This window comes from Armigeres subalbatus, chromosome 1 (assembly GCF_024139115.2).
Source record: "Armigeres subalbatus isolate Guangzhou_Male chromosome 1, GZ_Asu_2, whole genome shotgun sequence".
Classification (NCBI taxonomy): Eukaryota; Metazoa; Arthropoda; class Insecta; order Diptera; family Culicidae; genus Armigeres; species Armigeres subalbatus.
Window position 1 is genome coordinate 270,579,456 of NC_085139.1, and position 22,558 is coordinate 270,602,013.

The 22,558-nt window shown below is 41.2% G+C and overlaps 1 protein-coding gene across 1 annotated transcript in view; it reads right to left on the reverse strand.

Moving 5' to 3' along the window:
* LOC134207560 (dorsal-ventral patterning protein Sog) overlaps positions 1 to 22,558 on the reverse strand; it is a 100,324-nt gene that overhangs the window by 34,337 nt on the left and 43,429 nt on the right. Inside the window, exons 2-3 of the mRNA XM_062683268.1 lie at positions 9,668 to 9,771; positions 8,763 to 8,895 (exon numbers count right to left, since the gene is read on the reverse strand). Of these exons, the coding sequence (XP_062539252.1) occupies positions 8,763 to 8,895; positions 9,668 to 9,771 (237 nt within the window). The remainder of the gene's footprint in view (positions 1 to 8,762; positions 8,896 to 9,667; positions 9,772 to 22,558) is intronic.

The following is a 22,558-nucleotide window of genomic DNA, read 5'->3' on the forward strand; positions in this document are numbered from 1 at the left end:
CAAAGAAGTATTCTTGGCCGGCCACCGTGCCACGCTCACCGCAGTAAGCCGGCCTTTTGAACTAAATAATTAAAACCGTTTTAATTGTTTGTTTGCACGGGGCAATCGTCGCCATGGCACTATGGCCATTTCGGATAGCGCCTGATAGTGACGCAATTTGGAGGTGGTCACTTCATGTTTGTCGTAGCACCCGGCGCTCTGTTGGACCTCACAAGGGGATATGCACTTTGGAGGTTTCAATTTTCAAAAAAAGCACTCAATTTGTTTTCGACGGGAAACAAATAAGTTAATACGGCAATGGCAATATGGGTAAATGAGGATGCGTGGTGCAGACGCGACCAATCGACCGTCGTTGTCGTCGGTTGCCAACTGCGTAGCGGTTGCTCTGCAACCACCAGTCAGTCCAATTTGTTATCAGACTGTGTAGCAGCGTTGTTGTCGCAGGTTGAGGCAACTCGACGCGTCTCTGGCGCCAGCCGACGAGCAGCGAACAACGAAAAACAACAGCTTCGTGACTTGTCAAGGTACTGTTGATTGACCCGTCCTGGCTACGCCAGTCAGAGGCGCCATGCGAATCGGTGAAGCACCCGGATGGTAACCTAATCAATTAGAGCTTGAAACGGATTTGCACACTACTGCAATCACCTTCGACTTCGTTCTTGGCCTATTTCCTCGCGCTAATTCAGATGATTCAAGTTTTGCTCCAAACCGAAGCCATTTGAAACAAACGTAGTAAGGTTTTTTGAACCTACTTTTAGACTAAGTCTGAGCTAATTGAATAAATTTTCATAGTGATTTGAATCTCTATAATCGATTCAATTGAATCAATCTTTTTCTGTTTAAATTTATTTACATACGAGTGGAAAAAGTTTAAATTTTGAATAACTTTACTGTTATTTTATTTTCACATTAGCTACCGCTTATCAAGAAACAAGACAAACGATATTCAAAACAGGCGCCACCTGTTAGCCGGAAATTAGATAACAAAAAAATACCCCGAGCACCCCACTTGCTTAAAGGATTAGATGGCGCCCGGAAGGCGCGATTTGCTCGATGATGAGCACAGATTCCGGTTCAGTGAAAGTGGGTCCAAAGTAAATAATACATTTATGATAAACTACAGTTAATTCGAACGCGCGGGATGAGTCAGCTCGCATACTGGTAGCAATTTGCATATACCATTTGGGCTGCTCGTTTTTGAAATGGAGTTATAACTGCCTAAAAAATTGTTTCATATGTGAAATCTAAGTTTTAATGAGAGTGTTTTGCTTCAAACGACATAAAAAATACTTGTTTCGATAGCAGTCGAAAACTACTGCGAAGAGGGACTACTTTTTACGTTTAGCCTCATTTTTGACAGTTTCAAAATTAGTAACATCAAGTACATACTTTGAGACTGAAACATCATGATTAGCATTGCGTTGTGTCTGATGGGTTTCCCATGTCACTTGAAAACGTATGCCATCAAAGTTATCAATCATGCTTTTCTTGAAGTGTAGACGAAGTAAATTTCTATTTTTAACTTATTTAACCTATAAATAGCAATGCTGATCTATTTTAAGCTTTCATGAAATAATTAATAACCAGTTTGAATTTATTTTTCGTAAACAAAATTTAGGAAAAGCCCGAGTACTTCCCTGCCCATGATTTCATAGTTGACGTATCAACCATTGCACTTTCGCATGTATTTGGGTTAATTCAGGGACAAATATCACAAATCTGAAACATTTTAATCCGTGGACACTTTAATGAGGCTTGAAACGTGCCACCTATGGATATTACAGCGGTTGAATTACCGTATTGATTGGAATGATTGTTACGTCAACTATGAGATCATGGGCAGTTCCGTAATGGTCTGTATTACAGTCGCGCGTTTTACTCTGCATTGTCGACATCTAACGAGCAAGCTAATAGCTAGCCAGAACTCGAAAAAAGTAGATTGAAGTAGAGATGGGCTCACGTCGCGCCACACCGCTACCGCACATAGGGCTATATTGCCAATCTAGCCGCAATAAACTATTTTATTTGTTGAAACCACTTAAATTTCTTTGTTTTTTTGATTAATGTGATACAAAACCAGTTTTAGGGATAACATGATCTTTATATACACCGAGTTCACTTTTTACGCGAATGGTTTTAATCAATTTTTCGGTCACCTAAAATTCCACGACTTTTTCAATACCAACTAAATTTTTCCTTGATTTTTTTGTAGATTTTTTCGAGCGATAAACCTAAAGCTTTATTGGGTCTAAGCAAGGGCCAAAAACAACCAAAAACAAATTGATCTTTCCCGTCAACAATTGCATTTCGTTTTATTGTTTTAGTCGATTCTTTGGTTTATTTAAGGTCAACTTTCCCAAAGAACCCGTATTTTTTGTTGCCTTTAATTATTTTTAAATTGAGAACAAAACCCGGAAAAGTGCTGCACGTTTGAAAAGGCCTGAAAAATGCATCCGATGTTCGTTCAAAATCGGGTCAATCTTAAAAAAAACGCACTTTATCGATTTTTGTTTTAAATTTTAAAAATACTTAGAGGCGTCAAAAAATCTGGGTTCTTTGGGAGAGTTGACCTTATTAAAAAAATATAAAAATAAGCCAAAGAATCGATTGAGCGAATAAAATTTTTTGACTGGAAAGGTCAATTGCGTGAAAAGCGACCCCAGTGCACCCCATATAATAAATATATAACTGTATGTAGAGTCCGATCAAAATGCAGATTTCCCACGTGCGTGGCTGAGTGAGTGAGTGAGTAAGTGAATGAGTGAATGGAAGATTATTGTTCATCAGAGTATGAATAGACGAGTAAACGAACGTGGTAAATCAATAAATGAAGATACAATCGTATGAGAGAATGAGTGACTGCTTAAGTAAGCGCATGAGTAAATGTGTGAGTGAATGAGTAAGTAAGTAAGAGAGTAAAAGAGTGAAGGAGTAAGTGAGCAAGCAATTAAGTCAATGAATAAGTGAGTGAGTGGTGAGTTAATCAGATGATGAGGAAAGCTGGACAGTGATAAAAAGTGAATGAAAGAAGGGAACGAGTGATTAAGTGAGTAAGTAAAAGTACTAGTTAATCATTTAGTGAGGAAGTAAGCGTGTGAAGTAGTGAGTGACTGATTGGGGAAGTGAGCAAATGAATAAGTGAGTGAGTGAATGGGAAGTGAGTAAGTGAGAGAACAAATGAATGAGTAAGAATAAAAGAGATAACGGATCAATAAATCAAAAGGTGAGAAAGTGAGTGAGTAAGTGATTAATAGAGCTTGCGAGATAGTGGGTGGATATGTGAATGAGTGATTCAGTGAGTGAATAACCTAATGTTAAAGTATATCAGTGGGTAAGGAAGTTAGTTTGTGAAATAAAGAGCAAATATGTGTGTATGTTAGTTGCTGAGTGAATGAGTAAGAATGTGATCGAGTTAAAAAGTGAAAGAGTTAGAGGATATATAAGTGAATGAGTAAGTGAATCAGTTAGTTAGCTTTCTGAAAGCCTCCCTAATGAAAATACAAAAAAAAGTTAGTTAGTAGATGAGAAAAAGTATGAGCGAATATGTGAATATATTCCCGATGGAATTCCAAAGGAAATTCCAAAGAAATTCTGAATAATTATCCGAGAAATACCGAAGAATTTCCCGAGGAAATTCCAAAGCATTTTCCGGTGAAATTTCGAAGAATTTTCCAAGAAAATTCCGAAGAATTTCCCGAGGAAATTCGGAAGAATTTCCCGAGGAAATTCCGAAGAATTTCCCGAGGAAATTTCAAAGAATTTTCCGAGAAAATTTCAAAGAATTTCCAGATGAAATTCCGAAGAATTTCCTGAGGAAATTCCGAAGAATCTCCTGAGGAAATTCCAAAGAATTTCCTGAGGAAATTCCAAGAATTTCCTTGAGGAAATTCCGAAGATTTTCGAAGAAATTCGAAGAATTTCCCGAGGAAATTCGAAGATTTTCCTGAGGAAATTCGAAGATTTTCCCGAGGAAATTCGAAGAATTTCGAGAATTCGAAGAATTTCGAGGAAATTCCGAAGAATTTCGAGGAAATTCCGAAGAATTTCGAGGAAATTCCGAAGAATTTCCGAAATTCGAAAATTTCGAAATTCCGAAGAATTTCCCGAGGAAATTCGAAGAATTTCGAGGAATTCGAAGAATTTCGAGGAAATTCGAAGAATTTCGAGGAAATTCGAAGAATTTCGAGGAAATTCGAAGAATTTCGAGGAAATTCGAAGAATTTCGAGGAAATTCGAAGAATTTCGAGGAAATTCGAAGAATTTCGAGGAAATTCGAAGAATTTCGAGGAAATTCGAAGAATTTCGAGGAAATTCAAAGAATTTCGAGGAAAATCGAAGAATTTCCCGAGGAAAGTCCGAAGAATCTGCGAGGACATTCCAAAGAATTTCCCTAGGAAATTTCGAAGAATTTCTCGAGTAAATTCCAAAGAATTTCTCTAGGAAATTCCGAAGAATTTCTTGAGAAAATTCCGAAGAATTTCCCGAGGAAATTCCGAAGAATTTCACGAGGAAATTCCGAAGAATTTTTCGAGGAAATTCCGAAGAATTTCCCGAGGAAATTCCGAAGAATTTCCCGAGAAAATTCCGAAGAATTTCCCGAGGAAATTCCGAAAAATTTCCCGAGGAAATTCCGAAGAATTTCCCGAGGAAATTCCGAAGAATTTCTCGAAGAAATTCCGAAGAACTTCCCGAGTAAATTCCGAAGAATTTCCCGAGGAAATTCCAAAGAATTTTCCAAAGAAATTCCAAAGAATCTCCCAAAGAAATTCCAAAGAATCTCCCAAAGAAATTCCAAAGAATTTCCCAGCGAAATTCCAAAGAATTTCCCAACGAAATTCCAAAGAATTTCCCAACGAAATTCCGAAGAATTTTCCGAGGAAATTCCAAAGAATTTCCCGAGGAAACTCCGGAGATATTCCCAAGGAAATTCAGAAGAATTTCCCGAGGAAATTCGTTGGGAAATTCTTTAGAATTTCGTTGGAAAATTTTTTGGAATTTCGTTGGGAAATTCTTTGGAATTTCGTTGGGAAATTGTTTGGAATTTCGTTGGGAAATTCTTTGGAATTTCGTTGGGAAATTCTTTGGAATTTCGTTGGGAAATTCTTTGGAATTTCCTTGGGAAATAGTTTGGAATTTCCTTGGGAAATTCTTTGGAATTACCTTTGGAAATTTTTTTGAATTTCTTTGGGAAATTCTTTGGAATTTCCTTGGGAAATTTCTTGGGATTTCCTTGAGAAATTCTTTGGAATTTCCTTGGGAAATTCTTTAAAAATTCCTTGAGAAATTCTTTGAAAATTCCTTGGGAATTTTTTGGGGATTTCCTTGGGAAATTCTTTGGAATTTACTTGGGAAATTCTTTGTAATTTCCTTGGGAAATTCTTTGGAATTTCTTTGGGAAGCTCTTTGGAATTTCCTTGAGAAATTTTTGGGAATTTACTTGGAAAATTCTTTGGAGTTTCCTTGGGAAATTCTTTGGAACTTCCATGGGAAATTCTTTGAAATTTCCTTGGAAATTCATTGGAATTTCCTTGGGAAATTCTTTGGAATTTCCTTGGGAAATTCTTTGGAATTTCCTTGGGAAATTCTTTGGAATTTCCTTGAGAAATTCTTCGGAATTTCCATGGGAAATTCTTTGGAATTTTCATGGGAAATTCTTTGGAATTTTCATGGGAAATTCTTTGGAATTTCCATGGGAAGTTCTTTGGAATTCCCATGGGAAATTCTTTGGAATTTCTTTTGGAATTTCCATGGAAAATTCTTTGGAAATTCCATGGGAAATTCTTTGGAATTTCCATGGGAAATTCTTTGGAATTTCCATGGGAAATTCTTTGGAATTTCCATGGGAAATTCTTTGGAATTTCCATGGGAAATTCTTTGGAATTTCCATGGGAAATTCTTTGGAATTTCCATGGGAAATTCTTTGGAATTTCCATGGGAAATTCTTTGGAATTTCCATGGGAAATTATTTGGAATTTCCATGGGAAATTCTTTGGAATTTCCATGCGAAATTCTTTGGAATTTCCTCAGGAAATACTTTGGAATTTCCTCGGGAAATTCTTTGGAATTTCCTCGAGAAATTCTTTGGAATTTCCTCGGGAAATTCTTTGGAATTTCTTCAGGAAATTCTTTTGAATTTTCTTGGGAAATTCTTTGGAATTTCCTCGGACGATTCTTTGGGATTTCCTCAAGAAATGCTTTGGAATTTGGAATTTCCTCGGGAAATTCTTTGGAATTTCGGTTTTTCTCGGGAAATTCTTTGGAATTTCCTCGGGAAATTCTTTGGAATTTCCTCGGGAAATTCTTTGGAACTTCCTCGGGAAAATCTTTGGAATTTCTTCAGGAAATTCTTTTGAATTTTCTTGGGAAATTCTTTGGAATTTCCTCGGGCGATTCTTTGGAATTTCCTCAAGAAATGCTTTGGAATTTTCTCGGGAAATTCTTTGGAATTTCCTCGGAAAATTCTTTGGAATTTGGAATTTCCTCGGGAAATTCTTTGGAATTTCGGTTTTTCTCGGGAAATTCTTTGGAATTTCCTCGGGAAATTCTTTGGAATTTCGGTGGCACGTACTTGGATTGAAAAACTTCGACGATTGAGCGGCCTTGCGGAGTAGGAATCGTTGTTGAGGAGGAGTGTAGCGAAACTGGCAACACGGTTTCATACGCATTGGAGCTAAAAACTACCATTAACATTTTGATGCGCATTCTGTTTTTTTCGAACACTCATGTCACACTTTTTTTCTTCCATATACCGCTACTCGATACTTCATACAATCCAGTCATGTTATGTGCTTATTTATGGCCTTATGGCCTGCAATTATGAATCGAGCGGAGTGGCGATAGATTTTATATTTCGACGATCGTCTGAATAAATTAAATGCACTATTAATAACCGTTTTCAAATCAATATCCGACAACATCTGAGTTATAGTGCTGTGCCATTAGCGATCGGGAAACATTGCGCTATTTTTGGTTTTAATAAGTGTAGATATTCCGAATCCGCTCTTATCAATAATCGCTGGAGCTGTACCACTTGATGGTGTCATGACTCCAGTGGTGCCAGTTTACCAAATCGTTCATAATAGCTCATCGATGTCAGGCAAAATAAGTAAGGAGCTGTCCATATAGTTCGAGGGCAGTGGGAGAGTATGACAAATGTCTACGATTCATTCAAAATTTTAAAAATTTGTATGGGCAGTTGTCCACGCTGAGGGTGGCGTGTATCTAAACTGATCCACCACGTGGTATGTGAATAGCTCCTAAAAGGGCAATACGCATAGTCATACGCTTTCACCTTATTGCCATATTCGCTTCCTCGAGCCCGTCGAGGTTCTGTTCCATAACAGCACGAGTGTGCAAATATTCGTTTAGCAAACAATTAAACATTGGTTTGCGATAGCCCCTATTCCCAGCAACATATAAGCCAGTAAAAAGGGCAAACATGAATAACACAAATGTTTATTAGCCTATAGGTCATCAATCAGCGTATGTTTATTATTTGTCACAAAAGCTGAGTTTAGAACACAGGTGTCCTCCAGTGAATTACGGCGAAATTTTCTTAGAATCGACACAAAGTGTTTTATTGATGGATCTATTTTTGATTGTGGCAGTCATCCCAGTGATGCCAGTTTTGATGTGTAGCTCCTCTGAGTCAAATCCCGAATGTTACATTTCAAAACTTCATTTCATTTCCAATAGTCTAAGAATGATTCCTGCCATTCTCGATTTTTATTTCGTGCTTTGACATCCGGCCCCACTGACTGCTCACAACAGTAGGCGTTGTTAATGGGCAACGTAACCGATATCGCGCCACTTGACCGTGCACCACCACACATTTCAAGCGTCCATTGACTGACTGACTGACTGACGTTTATCTAAACGTTTGTGGGTAATTGAAAGCTTTGCTTCGTTTGCCCTGCCCTGCCCGCTTCCGCGCGCTGTTGCGCGATAAGGATCAAATACTGTACGCACGAACGCACATTTGCGACCCGGCTCGTCGCCCGCACCACGGTCGATAGGCGCGAATCCGCTGGGTTTTGCAAGCAAGCAAGCAAGCAGCGGACGACGGACGGCGCGCTTCCAGTTCCATGCGGCGCCATTCAGCGGGCGCGTGTGTATGTTTGTGTGTAGGTAAGTGTATGTCCATGCCTATGATTAGAGTGCGGGTCATAATCGGCTGGCGCCACCCTCATAAAAAAGCGTGACATACTGAGTGAATGTTTGTCCTGTTTTACTGCCTTTTGCGGGTAAATTGAGGATCGCGACGGGCTCGGGAACTAAATTTGCTCCCACATACACGCTCAGTTGCGATCAACATTTTTTATTATTTTTCTGGCGAATTTCAGCCGATATCTCAGCTAAGCAGTTCATTTATTATTAAAATTCTTATCTGTCAAATTTTAGTCAAGATATGAGATTTCCTCATTCCAAAGAAAACTAAAAAGTTTAAACTCATTAGCATGCATTCAACTGAACGCGATCTAATTTCACGATCATAGCTCACGAGGGTTAGCGAAAAATATAATTGCACGAACACTCGTGCGCAATATCATAAATAGAGCTGCAGAGATAAGCAAATCCATTGTCAGATTTTGGCTACATTTATATTGACGTAGGCTCACTTATCTTCGCTTTCTTCAACAAGCCCCGTCCTTGCGAGAGCTTTGATTTGGTAATAATCATCTCATCTACGCGTGAGGAACCACCTTTTTTGACTATACATAAATCAGATGTGTGCAAAACAAGATTTTTTTTTATCAACTTACTGTGTGCGTCCCCGGGACAGGTTTTGCAGCATCTTCCGGGCAGCAGGATCGGTTCATCGCAGGTCGGCTTCGGGCACTCGTTTTTGATGTTCCGGCACTGGACACGTGCCACGATTCGTCGCTTTTTCTGCACCTGTGGAGCAGACGTGGTACAATGGCAGATGCCAATATTTGCATTAGAAAAAGGTGAATTACTTCGGTACTTAACGCGATTCAGGGATAATATTGGTGATGGGGGATGGTCAGGGAGGCGATGCTAAACGACCGCGGGTAGATGGAATCTCTTGTTTTCTATTTGCTTCGCATCGTCGCCGTAGTCGTCGTCGTCGTTTTCGCTGTCATAGCCTCTGTCTGTGAGAGAAGTTGTTGGTGATAACAAAAAACCAGGGTGAGATAACGCGATTGCAGGTTGTTTTGATAAGCTCGTGTCTCGCTGTGCTCCATTGAGTTCAACGACGAATCGGTTATACGGTAGGCGCCTATCTAGCCACTCTCCGGAGGGTGTTTATGGCTGCCCCATGACGACAGTGGCGACAATTAGTTTGCGAAAAAATGTAAATAAAAGAAGTAAAACATAGCAGCCCAGGGTCGGGGTGATTGATCGTCGGCGGACAGCAGTTTTGACAGGATCGCAGTGTGCTATGGTCGCGAAAGAAGCGAGGCGCCACCTTCGCTCGTTTGCAGCCTAGTTAATGGCGTTACCACCGGCCAAGAGACCTGAAACCCGTTTTGCTGTTGCGATCGGGTCCCACTGTTTGTGTGGTCAAGTCATGTCACACTGTAAGTCTAGAAGCGGCGCAATATGCTATTCATAGTCGGGTAGGTCTGAGTAGATGAGGTGGGAAAGGATGGATCTGATTGAATTGATTGCTTTCTGGACGGAGCAACTGGTGATCGGTACTTACCGGTACACATTCACATTTGAGGCAGTACATGATGCCGAATGGAGGGCCCAGGTCGGCGAACCATGTCGATCCGAGTTCACGTAAGGTTTTGCCAAATAAACATTCTGGAAATAGAGAGAAGATCACTAAATTAGTATGTTTTCTGTAACACTATTTATGTGCGTATTGAACGTATATTGACAGAGTAATCGATCACACCCCTTAGCTACATCTCTGATGAGAAGGCAGAAAAGTTACGCGATGTGATTACAAACATGATACGATTTTCAAACAAATGAACGAACGCACTCACGATGAGTAGAACAAGCACACGGGAAGTGACTTTTCATTAGCTGAAATAACGTAATCAATCTATTTTTACAACAAATCTACACTAAACATATGATCAGATAACCGTGGCGATAAAGAGCGTTTCAAATATGACTTGATTGTCACTTTTCTCGTAAACAAACAAGGAAAACACGGATGGCGCCTTTAAAATACAACTCACACCTCGGGAATCTTGTCTGCGGATTTGGCTCTCGCATCTTTACAAAGTAAAGGAATTATGGGATAATGGCACGCAGAATCAAATATCCCCTCCGTTCAAAATATATTTTTTCCTGAAGTGTTCCGCACTCTGATTCATCAAAGATTGTCATATTCAAAACTGTCATTTACTACTTAAATCTGCTCCAACTCAAATCGATTTCCTAGAACTGTCTTGAGATTTCATGACAACAAAGTTATTCCAAATTCCGATTTCATTGAAACCGTTTGGGCGTTTATTAATTGATGGCTCCTTCCACGAAATAAGAAAAAAAATCCGAAACGAATTGCGGCAGACTACGATCCAAATTCGAACCGAACTTTTTCATTTACGAACGCCCTAACTCAACGCCTACTGCCGCAATGTCTCGAGCATCTCACCGGGTCGATCAAATCGTAGGAGGCTGCCCTCAACTGCCTCCGTTAAGCTCCCCTTTTGAACGAGTTATTTTATATTGCCCGAATCGTTGTAATTCTTAAAAAAAAATCCATAATTGCCGGCACACCACGGGACACTCTTCACGCAGTCATCCGTCATCGTCTCAAGAAGCCGTCCGAGCTCCCCGAAGCCCGACGAAGCGAGGTGTAAATTCAATTTATATCGGCCGCAATTAATCAATGCCTCATGATGGGCTCACGAAGGCGGCGTTCCGAGTTAATCAGCGTAGGGAGAAGGGAAAATTAAGAAATATGATTAATTTTCATTCGTTACGAGAACGATGACGACGACGGCAGCGGGCACGGACGAAACGAGCGGAATGGCTTTTGGTCTCGTTCGCAGGGGCTACCACCAGGGTGGGCGACTCAAAGCACAGCAATTTTTACGGCTTTTCATGGGATCGATCGGTTCCGATTATCTCCGGCAGTTGTTCACCTCGCATTTCCATTCACACAACAGCTCGATGCTTTTTTGGAGCCATAAAAGTGTCGTGTAAATACAAAAGGTGTGTGTGGGTTAAGGGAAGAGATGAAACTGCGGGGAAGAAGATTACGACTACGGTTCTTTCTTCTAGTCAAGGCATCGAAGCCGGCGGCTATTGGTCTGGCAGGGTTCATTCTTAAATTCCAATCTGCCTCGTCGCTTCCGTGCTGCCTCCCTCGGTTCCAATAGCGGCCAACTTAACAATGCAGCAGCGAGCGGCGGCGGCAAACTGAAGAAGCCGAGGGCGAAAGAAGAATTTGAAGAACAATGAACCGAGGAAAAATTTCCTCGGCTACCTTGAATCGCTCAATCTTGCATGTACGTGTCCGGCCAGCCATTCACCGGCAACTACCTGTTCCCACAAACACACGTTCCTGAGAAGACGACGACGCCAAGTCTGATCTAACTCCGCAGAAGAATGCAGTTCTTCTTTTCTTCGGTTACAAAATAAATCTCTATTCCGAGGAACCTTCCGAGAAGTAGGCAAACAGCCGATCAGCCGACGTCAGCGCAAACAACAACCGAACTTCCTGGCTACTAGATCTTGCCAGTCGGATGTTTTGTATACGTTTACACAAACATACACCGGTTCGTGTACGAATTCCTACTGCCCTGGCGCGCTGCTGGTGTAAACAATCTTCATTGATCGACACAAAGCAGCTCTTGTTTCAACGTAAATAACCCGTGGAAAAATGCACCATCATAAATAGTATACAAGCAGTAGGCTTTGAATGAACCGATCTGATTGGATCGTCGATATCATCAACCGCCTGCTGTGAGAAGCCGCGGACGTACGGCGACTGACAGCGGCCGGTGGGTAATGTTGACCGAGCGCATTCCATCGCGACATCTACGTCGACGCATCTATAGGTGTGCGCACTGCGTGGTGTTGTTTACCGATCGATTAGATTAGAACGCATTTCGTCGCATCGCGGTTTTTTATGAAGAGGACTCACCAGCGCATCGATCGGTGTTTGCCCAACTGTCATCGACCTTAATCGGATGGAGATTGATAGTCATGCCGCCGAATGCAGTCCCTGCTATTCAAGACGGCAACGACAGCGACGGCGGTATCGGGACTTACCTGCGGGAACGATCGACCGGATGATTTACTATCTGAAGTTCCACACGTTTCCACCATCGGAAAGAAAATATTATTCTGTTTAGTGGACGTGCCATAAATCATCGTCTGATCGTTTGCCGCCAGCCGAAGATGACACCACACACGTTGCTGCGTTTCCTCTCCATTAGTATAGCTTTCTTGATCTACTTCCCGGCTGTCTATCCGCTACGGCTACGCTACGAATTAAAATCCGAACACGAAAAATTCCAGAAGTGTCGCCTTAATAACCACCGCGTCCGTGCACATGTGTCAACCAATTCGCGATAATTTCGCATCATCGAAGCAGGCCGTGGCCGCGTGTAAGGTCAAGTGACACTTCGCGTGCCAGATCCTGGGAAATTTGCGTCGATTTTCAAAGTATGCAAACATTTTTCGCTTTTAAATCCCGTGGATTATATTCTGGAGCAAATCCCTTAATGCTTGTTTGTGCTCGCGGAAAATTTCTCAATATCACCGCCGCGTGATCTGGCATCACTGCGCAGCTGTCAGCGATTGAGTTAGTTGCCCGATTTTGCGCACCCCTGGCTTTCGCGGGTAATTTATGATTTCTGCGTGAAAATTCGTGTGTTTTTTCGGAGTGATTCGGCCAAAACGTCTAGCGCTAGTATAAACATTAAATTAATTATTTATGATCGCGTAGAGCAGACGTAAGTGAATGCGCCCGTTCCGGCGTTGTCGCACGGTTGCTGTTGTTGTTGTTGCTATTGATGGAGCGGCGTGCGATGTGCGCCACCACCACCGCCGAAGGAAGTGACATACGCCTGACAGGTGCCGTGTTGTTGCTGCAGTAGCAGTGGCTCAAATATTTATAGCGGACGGGATCCGTCATGGATAATTGGACCCATAAAGTTGGTCATTTTTATTGGATTTTATTTCAAAGTGACAATTGTTAATCCTTTCGAACGGAACCGTGCCGGTCATTTGCTGCAGAAACCACTTACGAACATTCGGTTCGCCCGAGAAACCTGTTAGCGCGTTGACATTTATTTGACGTTTGTATTCGATGGGATAATTTCTATCACAATTTTACGGCGGAAACTAACTGGTTAACAGCGGATGTCCATTACGAGAATTTCCATTGCAAACTGACAGCCACTCATTTATCTGACAGTTCTGGGAAAATTATGGATATTGGGCGGAAAATGAGCCGCTCGTGCAGAAAAGTACAACATGAAATGTTCTCAAAGTTGATTCAAATGCAGCCACCTGGAGTAAATTTATTAATTCTGCGACAAAATCAATAAAATTGGCTTAATTTGTGAAAAATAAATAATTAATACAAAATAATAAATTATATCACTCCTCCTAAAATTCATTACTTACAGAGAATCTAAAAGAAAGCAATAGAAATCAGTTGTATTGGTGCCAAATGCCTGATGTTGTATTATCAGAGAACTGTTTATTAGAATTAATCTAATAGTGAGGTGTGACTGGACGCTGTTCGTGCTATGAGACCCTGTCATACATTTACCTTACCAACTGGTTAACAATTGTCATTGCACTTGTTTCTATGTAATAGTCGTGTTTTCCATTCGTGCATTCCGGCTAGAAGCAGCGCAATAAAAAGTGTTGAATTTGTTTCTGTGTAATTTGAAGAGCTATGAAATATGACATCGAGCGGTTGAAGACACAAATACGCCTCATCGAACCCGTCACTTTAGCGCAACTGAAGGTGACACCTGACACGCCTCCTCTTTGCCTACCGTCAGTGCCGTTGTCATCATCCTGAAATTACCCTACTATACTATTCGAATTCGCGCGAAACCTCTACAAAACGCTCCAGCGCCACTTTCTAGGTTAAGTGTAATCGACCGCGCGCGCGGAGAAGCGAATCAACAACATCCCACACGGGCACGGCGCAGCCCTGCAATCTTGTCTGCGATTTGAGTCACCTCCACGCACACTTTCTGATTTGTCTTTCCCCCATGTTGGCTTGCGCTTTATTGCTGTTGTTGTTTTGGCTCGAATTTGTCAATGCGGGCCTACTTAGTGCGCTTCTCCCGTGGGTGCCCGGTGATGTCGCGCGCGCCGCGCTGGAGTCAAACAGTTAGAAAGTGTCTAATTTCATGGCGCTCGCCATCATCGCCACGTTACGAAAACAAACGGGAACGGAAAGGGCAAACCCCGCAATTGGAGTGTATTTTTACAAGCGGACGAACCGCGACGTCGGCATTTTTTATACTCTCATCATAACGGCACGACGACATTTATTCGACAATTAACACTGAGCTCATCGCGATTTTTTTATGTGTTCGACCTGCTTGACTCGACGACGACGGGTCCATCAATGGCGACCGTTGGGCATTCCCCCAACTGCGCAAGGGTCACCACCTCACCACCCCCTCTCCGGTCACAACACATGAAAGCAGTGTCGAAACATCAAAGAGCAGTGATTTAAATTTCTCGCTTACAAACAAACGGTAAAGCGGTGAATTATTTCTTGAGTAAGCATTCTAGTACTGCACGACGCCAAAGGCGGCGACGTGTGGCCGCGGTCATTAAAATTTTGATCGAAAAGCAATGAACTGTGGTCGCGGGGGCATCTGGTCGTACAAGGGAACTCAGCGTCCGTACATTTCCGTACATTAAACCGTAGGTCGTAATCCTTTTGAAAACCTCGCCTCCGTTGTCTTTCCGAATCGTCGACAGCGGCGGCAGCACACTCTAGCGCGCCAGGCTGAAAACGCCATTGGGCGCCAGGCGATCGTAAAAATGGCGTCAGCTGTAGTGGCGCCCACTTCGATTAGAGGCACACAGCAGTGCTTGCATTTTGCAGTTACAGTTGCAGTTGCAATTTTGCACACATAATCATTTTCCACATCTAGGCATTTTACTGCTCTCCAGTGCTCATCGACGATGATGATGGTGCGGTGCGTTTGACTTTTAGCAATTTAAAGTTCAACGGCGCGGCGACGCGTCGACGCATTCATTTGCAATTCGCCATCGAAGTGCGGCTGAGAAAATGTCATATAGTCTGCCGAGTGGCGTCCGTTTTCAACGTTTTCTACGCAGCTTGTCGGGTGATAAAGTCACCTAGTTTATGCGCCGCTTTTAGCCTAGTACAGTAACATGGTCTTTTCCTGTATCTATTTCGATAAGTGGCGGCAGATAAATTTGTCTCGATAAGATGCCTCCAATCAAAATGTCATATATTTTAACGCACGCAATTATGAAAACTGTCAAGGTGGAATTAAAATTCTAGTTTATGGCACTTCCAGTCTAACTTGAAATAATGTTGGATACATTTCTATACCGTTTTCAATAAAAAAAAATATCATTACAAAATCAGAACTGCAATGAAAAATTCGTTCAAATTCCTCGAATGGCAAATTGCCGTGGAATGGCAAGGACGGAATGTCAGCAATGCACCGCGTGATATAACGAAACCACCGGCTTTTGTTCGCCGTACCAATCCCGGCCTTCCCGAACCGAAACTAACACCAGAAACCAATCAAATCTGCGGGTGGAAGGTGGTGGTTGACCGAGGGCGTCGGCGGCCGGCCGCCGTTAGCGACTCGACAGCCGGTACGTAACAAATTGAAAAATATGCACCATCTACATACTTTCCACCGTCCGTGACGGACGAGTGAAGAATTCCCACCCCACCACAAACGATTGCTCTTTTTTCTTTGCACGTCGGGATAAAAGAAAGAAGAACTGAATCGAACCGATCTCAGCGGCCGCCGCACCGATTCATTTTCCTCCGTCGCCCCTCCAAGTACTGCGGTTGATCATCTTAATCGATCTTTCTTGTATTATATCGCGCACCCTGATCGCAAATCGCGCACACAATCGCACGCCGATTCGATTGTATGCCGAGCGCGGACGCCGGTCGGTGTGCGGAAAGGTGAGGGCAAACATGAATTTGTCATTAACCGGCCGCCGGCACTGCACACACTGTCAGCGTATGTGCCCGGTGCCGTGCAGCAGTGGCCCTATCATCATCATCGTCACCCATCGAAGCAGGCATGCTGCGGTGTGGCGGCTCAGTGGCTGATGTTGCGCGCGCGGTTTCCGTGGAAACATTTTCGCACGCATTTTTGCACGTCCACACGGAACCTATACCCACCTACTTACTTGGTTACGGAGATTTTTGGTTCGATCCGGACGGGTTTGGTTTCCTTTTCTAGAAAGGGAATCCATCGGCTGGAGGTGCGATCTCACGGTGCACCTCTACCTGGTTAGAACGGACTCGGTAATAAAGTGGATCGATTAGATGGGTTGGAAGGTGTAGATAAAGTTAGCTTTTTTGTGATTATGAGCTACTTGTATGCTATCATTCACAACTGAATTATATTACAGTCTAGACCGGAGCTTCGAGTTGCAAATTATCAAATCTTTCCGGCTGTTCAGAGGGCCTCAATGCGCATCTGCTTTCGTATGTATGACATGATCCCTTTCGTATGTATGTTTGCTCGTTTCGAGTCGAGGTACGCAATGCCACCCCGTTTCAGTTACCAAACGGAGTTTCGTGTGAAAAAGCAAACAAAACCATTCGCCATCCAGAGATGTGGTGAGATCAATCCAGTATTAATTTGAGAGTTCTTTCATTTATAGAAACCACTTGATAAGAATTAAGATGGACTCGCCTGGCCAAGCGAGTACAGTGTTTCGACTGTTTCCAATCGATCAAGGCGACGAGTTGCTGATTAACACACCAATCAGCCGATATAATCAGCCCCAGCTACAAAGCCCTAACGGTAATGTCCCTTTGTGTAGGGTATTAACAAGCTGAGAAAATGGACTTGTCTTATTCCCTCTGTATCGCCATCTAAGGTGAATTATCGCATTCTAGACAATCAGTAACAAGTCATTCAAGCAGTACGCACCAGCATACGAGGACTGCGCGGCATCCCGAATTTGTACATTTGACGATCCTGCAGGATTTGGAATCAGGGTAATGGAACGTACAAACGGTCAAGCAGTTTGACCAACATTGACTCCACCTCTCGTTTATTCCAACATCCATCAAGTTTTTCCAACAGCGGCACGAACAATCAATTTATTCGACCAACAATATCACACACGAACGACCGAAGTGCCAACTTGAGCACCAACCATCAAAAAATATATGGGGGTTTGTGCAACTTCAATACAAATGCTCAAACATGTTCGGCGAACCTTGACTCCACCCCCGACAACTCAAACCAAAATCAAAACGTTTTAATTTTTTCCAACCGAGCTGCCAACTGTCAAATGGTTGTTCGAACAACTTCACACACGTTCCAACAAAGCAGCAACCGAAGCGTTTTCTTGGGGGTGGAGTCAATGTTCGTCAAACTGCTTGACTGGTGTGTACGTTGCATAAGGCAATTGAATTGATACACGCAAAAAAAGCGTTCATGAATTCGTGAACAAACGAGTTCACGGTGTATTTTTTTCGGGTACAATATTCACGGATTCGGGAATACAGTCACGTTTTCTGGAACGTTTTGGAAAACGTGACTGGTGTTCCCGAAACCATGAATTAAATCACGGTGTACTTTTGCTTGCTCACGAATTCGGGAACGCTTTTTTTTGCGTGTATGCTTAAATAGTTTTCATTACGTAGCACATGAAACTTTATTGAACGACCTCTCGTAACTTTGTTCTAATTGTGCCTTAATTTTAAGTGGATGTATGCATCACTTTTGTAGTTGAGTGTCATCTAAAAAAATTAAACTCGGCATTGCTGAAGAGAACCGCCCAGAATCTCGTGTTTACCAACGAGAAACTCTCCAACGTACAGCAGTTTTTCATGAATAAACAGTACGACAGAGTTTGATTGCCAGAGAGATTACGAGCCCATGCCGACACGATCCCCTGGCGACAAATATCAGGATAGGTGAGGTTTGGGCCGATGATCGGACTTCGCAGGTTTTTGTCCATGAAGAAGTAAAGATCAGCCAAAATGCATAACGGGAACTAGTTCTACAGAACGTTGTCGAATCGACGTGTTGACGTGCCCCGTCATTTCGGTTCCACGGATTGGGTTCTCAAACAGGACTCGACGTCAGCTCACAATGCAAACAAAACCTCTGGATTGCGGAACCAGGATTCATTTTAAGCTCGGAGTGGTCGCCGGATCTGAACCCTTTGAACTTTGAAATCGGACAACGAATCCATTCTGCGTGGCCCTTTACTGAACAGTATCGAATACCTAATGGAATTTCTAATGAATTCCAATTGTGATAGAATTAATACGTAAATTATGGACTTTCCTCTAATGAAAATGTTTAGTATGTTTATGAAGTAATTTGCCCAATAAATTCGTGGAACATACTTTAATGAAAATCTGGAGTTCTTGAAAAAATATCATGAGGTATTCTAGGTGGATCCTTGAATAAGCAGACGAAACTTTAAACCAGAAAAGTTTATCTTTTGTCAATTTGCGGAGGACTTTCTTAATAAACCCCTAAAAAAGAATTACGTCAGAATTACGGGAGAAAATAATATATTGAAAAAATGAAAATTAAGTTAAGAAAAAAATTTCCCATCTCCAACAGCACCACTGACGATCTACTAGAGGAACTCCAATAAAGAATACTTCGTTCTTTTTTCTAATATACAGATTAAGGAGAAACCCAAAAGGCGAAGCAGCGTGATACGGCTGTAATTTTTGGCAAGAGGACTTGCTAGCTAAAATAATAACATTCTATAACATCAAAAATGCCTCCTGAGGCAAAACCGCTCGAATCACCCCGTCGTCAGCTTAGGTTCAGTTCTTTTTTGTTCCTCCAGGGTGCTCGTACAAATCATGGACATAACGAGCCATTTACTAGCATGAGCCGTATCTTCAATCGATGTGCTACTGAATTTGACTTTCACCTCTCTCGTCCCAATCTTCGGAAAAAGTTTTGCCGAATACTTGCCGCTTCTAACACAAACACCCTTTGATAGATAGTTTGTCAGGATAGGAATTAAGTATTCTTTAATTGTAAAATTGTAATAGTCTTAAGAAATATTGTATCTGTTGGAAATTGTAATTTATGTTGATATAAAAGAAGATGAGGTTTTGCGCCCGCTGGAAGGAAGGAATTTTGCTCTACTCAAGCGGGCTTTTCTCTGCTCCAAATAAAGAATAAAGAATAAAGATTCGAAATGGGCCTACAATACACAAACGACAACTGACGGATCGATTGACTTATACAATGCCCGACTAGTAACAATCAATGGATATCAGAAGGGAAAAAATAAGTTGATAATCAGGAAACCGATGCTCGCTGCTGTGCACACTGGCTAAAATCGTGTTTTAGCGCGTTTATTTAATATTACCTTTATTATTCAATTTAGCGTAATCCAAAAATGAGATGGAAATTTTTTTTTCCAATTTGCAACATATAAGATTTTTTCTTCAAACAAGTTGTAGCAGAAGTTCTTCTGAAAAACTTTGACACCAAGTTCGTAATTCCGTTACTTTTGGAAATTTTATAATTTTATGCTGCAATCCCCTTAAAAAGAATTTTTTATCAATTTTTTTTTCATTTTAATTTCTACATTTTTTTTTGTATATTTTAGAAAATTTTATATAATATTATAAAATATTTAAAAAAAGGCTGTTTGGTGGGTATGCGACTAAGGAACTTGAAAAATAAAAAAGTTACAGATATGTTCCGATTTTATCACGTTCCGATTTTGGCACGCTCCGATTTTATCACGCTTCGATTTCGTCAACAAAATTATTCCGTTTTTATCAACAAGAAAATTCAATCTTTTTTTAGAGATTTAGCTTTTAAAATTAAATAACTTGGGTTAGTGTCTGGCCAAATGTTTTATTTAGTACTTTAAGTACTAGCGGTAAAAAAGCTGTAACTGACAAGACAAGGTTTCTCTTTACCGACTTCTCCCCATCGGAATAAAAGGGACAAGATGCGGGTTTGTTTGCACTTTATTACTTCAGGACGAAGGATTACACTGTTATTTGGCGTTCTGATATAAACGAAAAATCGTTGAGAAACTTTTTCGGATGTACTAGGCCGTCCAACTGTTCTGGAGTACATATCCTCGAATGCATTAGAAAATATTTCTACAAACAAAATCTCCTAAGCTGGGATTTATGTCCAAAAATATATAAGTGATCATAAGACATAAATTGATCGAGTTTTGAATAAACGTAAACTATTTCAGGGTCTCCAAAACGCCCTGGAGCTCAGAACATGTGATATACCCGATTAACCAAGCCCTGAACGACGTATTCGTGCATCGCTGAACATCTTAGCAGGTACATTGAGCCGATAAGATTTCACTCATTACTTTTACACGCAACTATAGGCCTTCTAGTTTCTCCATAACATCCTTGAGTTCAAATCAGTTCGAAACATGTGATCAACCAAGCGCTGGACGATGTATCCATGCATCGTTGAACATCCCAGCAGATCCATTTAGCCGATAGTATTTCACTCATTATTTTTACAAGCGGACACAGGCCTTTCCGGTTGTTCAAAACGTCCTTGAGTTCCGAACATGTGATCTACCCGTTCAACCAAGTCCTAAATGATATATCCGTGCATAACATCACAAACATTCCAGCAGTATCATCGAGCTGGTAGGATATCACTTAATTCTTCTACAAGCTACAGTGGACCCTCCATGAGTTGATGTTCTAAGCAGTACTGGAATTTCTCATATTCAATGAGAGATGTCACGCGATGTTTACATATCTGCCCCTTTCAATATCTATAGAATCGCGAAGCTACATACATGGCATGCTACAAAAATCTCAAAAAAAATTTGTTCCGTGACATGGCGTGAAAGTGTGAAATATCTGCTTTATATTTGTGTTTATAACCACTTTCAACTCGGTGAATTAAAAGAGTATGATAAGTTAATCGATTAGTCATTATTCTTCGCATATATCTATTAAAATAACTTGGAAATTTTAATTTTAAAATAAAGCACAACATCCTTTCATGACTGCCTTTCATGCGAAATTGATCAAAGAACCCACGATTTTTTCATTTGGTCGCCTGAAATAGAAAAAGGCACTTTGCTCTCTGTCTTATGACAATCATGACCTTTTCCAGTACTGATTCTAAGACTCGATATCGAATCGTTGGAACAAATGATGCCATACAAAAATATTTTCACGGTTACTTTGATAGTCTTTTCGAACAATTTTCCAAGAATTTCTGTTCCAGATCTCAAAACCGACTTTATTACATCTCTTCAAAACGTTATGGATCTCAGATCATTACACTACCGAATTTTCAAAACGGGTTTGACCTATCCAATGATCCAACTTATAAATGATGTTAGATATGATTCCCCAGTGGAACCATTTAGCTTATATGACTTCAATCATCACTAGCTGATTAGCTAGCTAGAACCATTGCAGGCCTTTACGGTTGGCTAAAATATTCTGGAAGTCGTATTGTTTTATGTAATCATCCAAGTCCGTTATACGCCTTAGAAAGTCCACAGCTAAATTGTTCGACACAAACACCTCCTTAGTTATTGTGCATCTAAAAGATATCTTGATCTTAACTCAAGATCATTTTGGAGGACCTTGGACATCTTCTTCTTCTTCTTTTGCTGAGGCCGGCTTGACTTTTCAACTTAGTATTCTATTAGCATTTCTTCAGTTATTAATAATTGAAAGCTTTCCTATGCCCGCCATTGCATGAGTATGTATCATGTGAGTCAAGTACAAAGGGAACGCTTTGTTCAGGGAATCTAGAATGTTTCCCAAACGAAAATATTCTAGACCGGACCGGATCTAACCGTGAACACCTCGTATTCCAGAAAATTGTGTTTACATCCCAGAACCACATTTTAAGTTTTATAACGCTCTTAAAGAACATAATTTTCTCTACGATAGTGTTATAAAACAAGCATAAATCCAAAATGCTACTAGGGATTATTCCTATTGGATATTGCCAAAGACATTGCAAAAACTTTGATTGATTGACTTGGTAGATACTTTGAGCTTAGCTCGAGAATGTTTTGGAGTACCTTGAACATCTCAAATTCAAGAGAATTGAGTTTGCATAGTGCGCACATGCTTATTGAACCATGTTAGGTACATATCGATGTTGAGAACATTGCATAAAGCCTTGGTTGTCCGGTAGATACTTTGGGTTGAACTTGGGAACGTTTTGGAATACCTTGACCATCATTGAGAAAACTGGATTTAAATGATGCGCATGTGCCTATTGGACTGGATTAGGTATATGACGATGATGATAACTCTGCATAAGCCTTGGTTGATTTGGTAGATACCGTGGGCTGAATTCGAAAACGTTTTGGAGAACCTTGAGCATCTCGTTTTCCAGAAAACAGATCACTGTTTCAACGATCAAGATGACTAAACTTGGTTGAGTGTTCAGATTTATTAAACAAT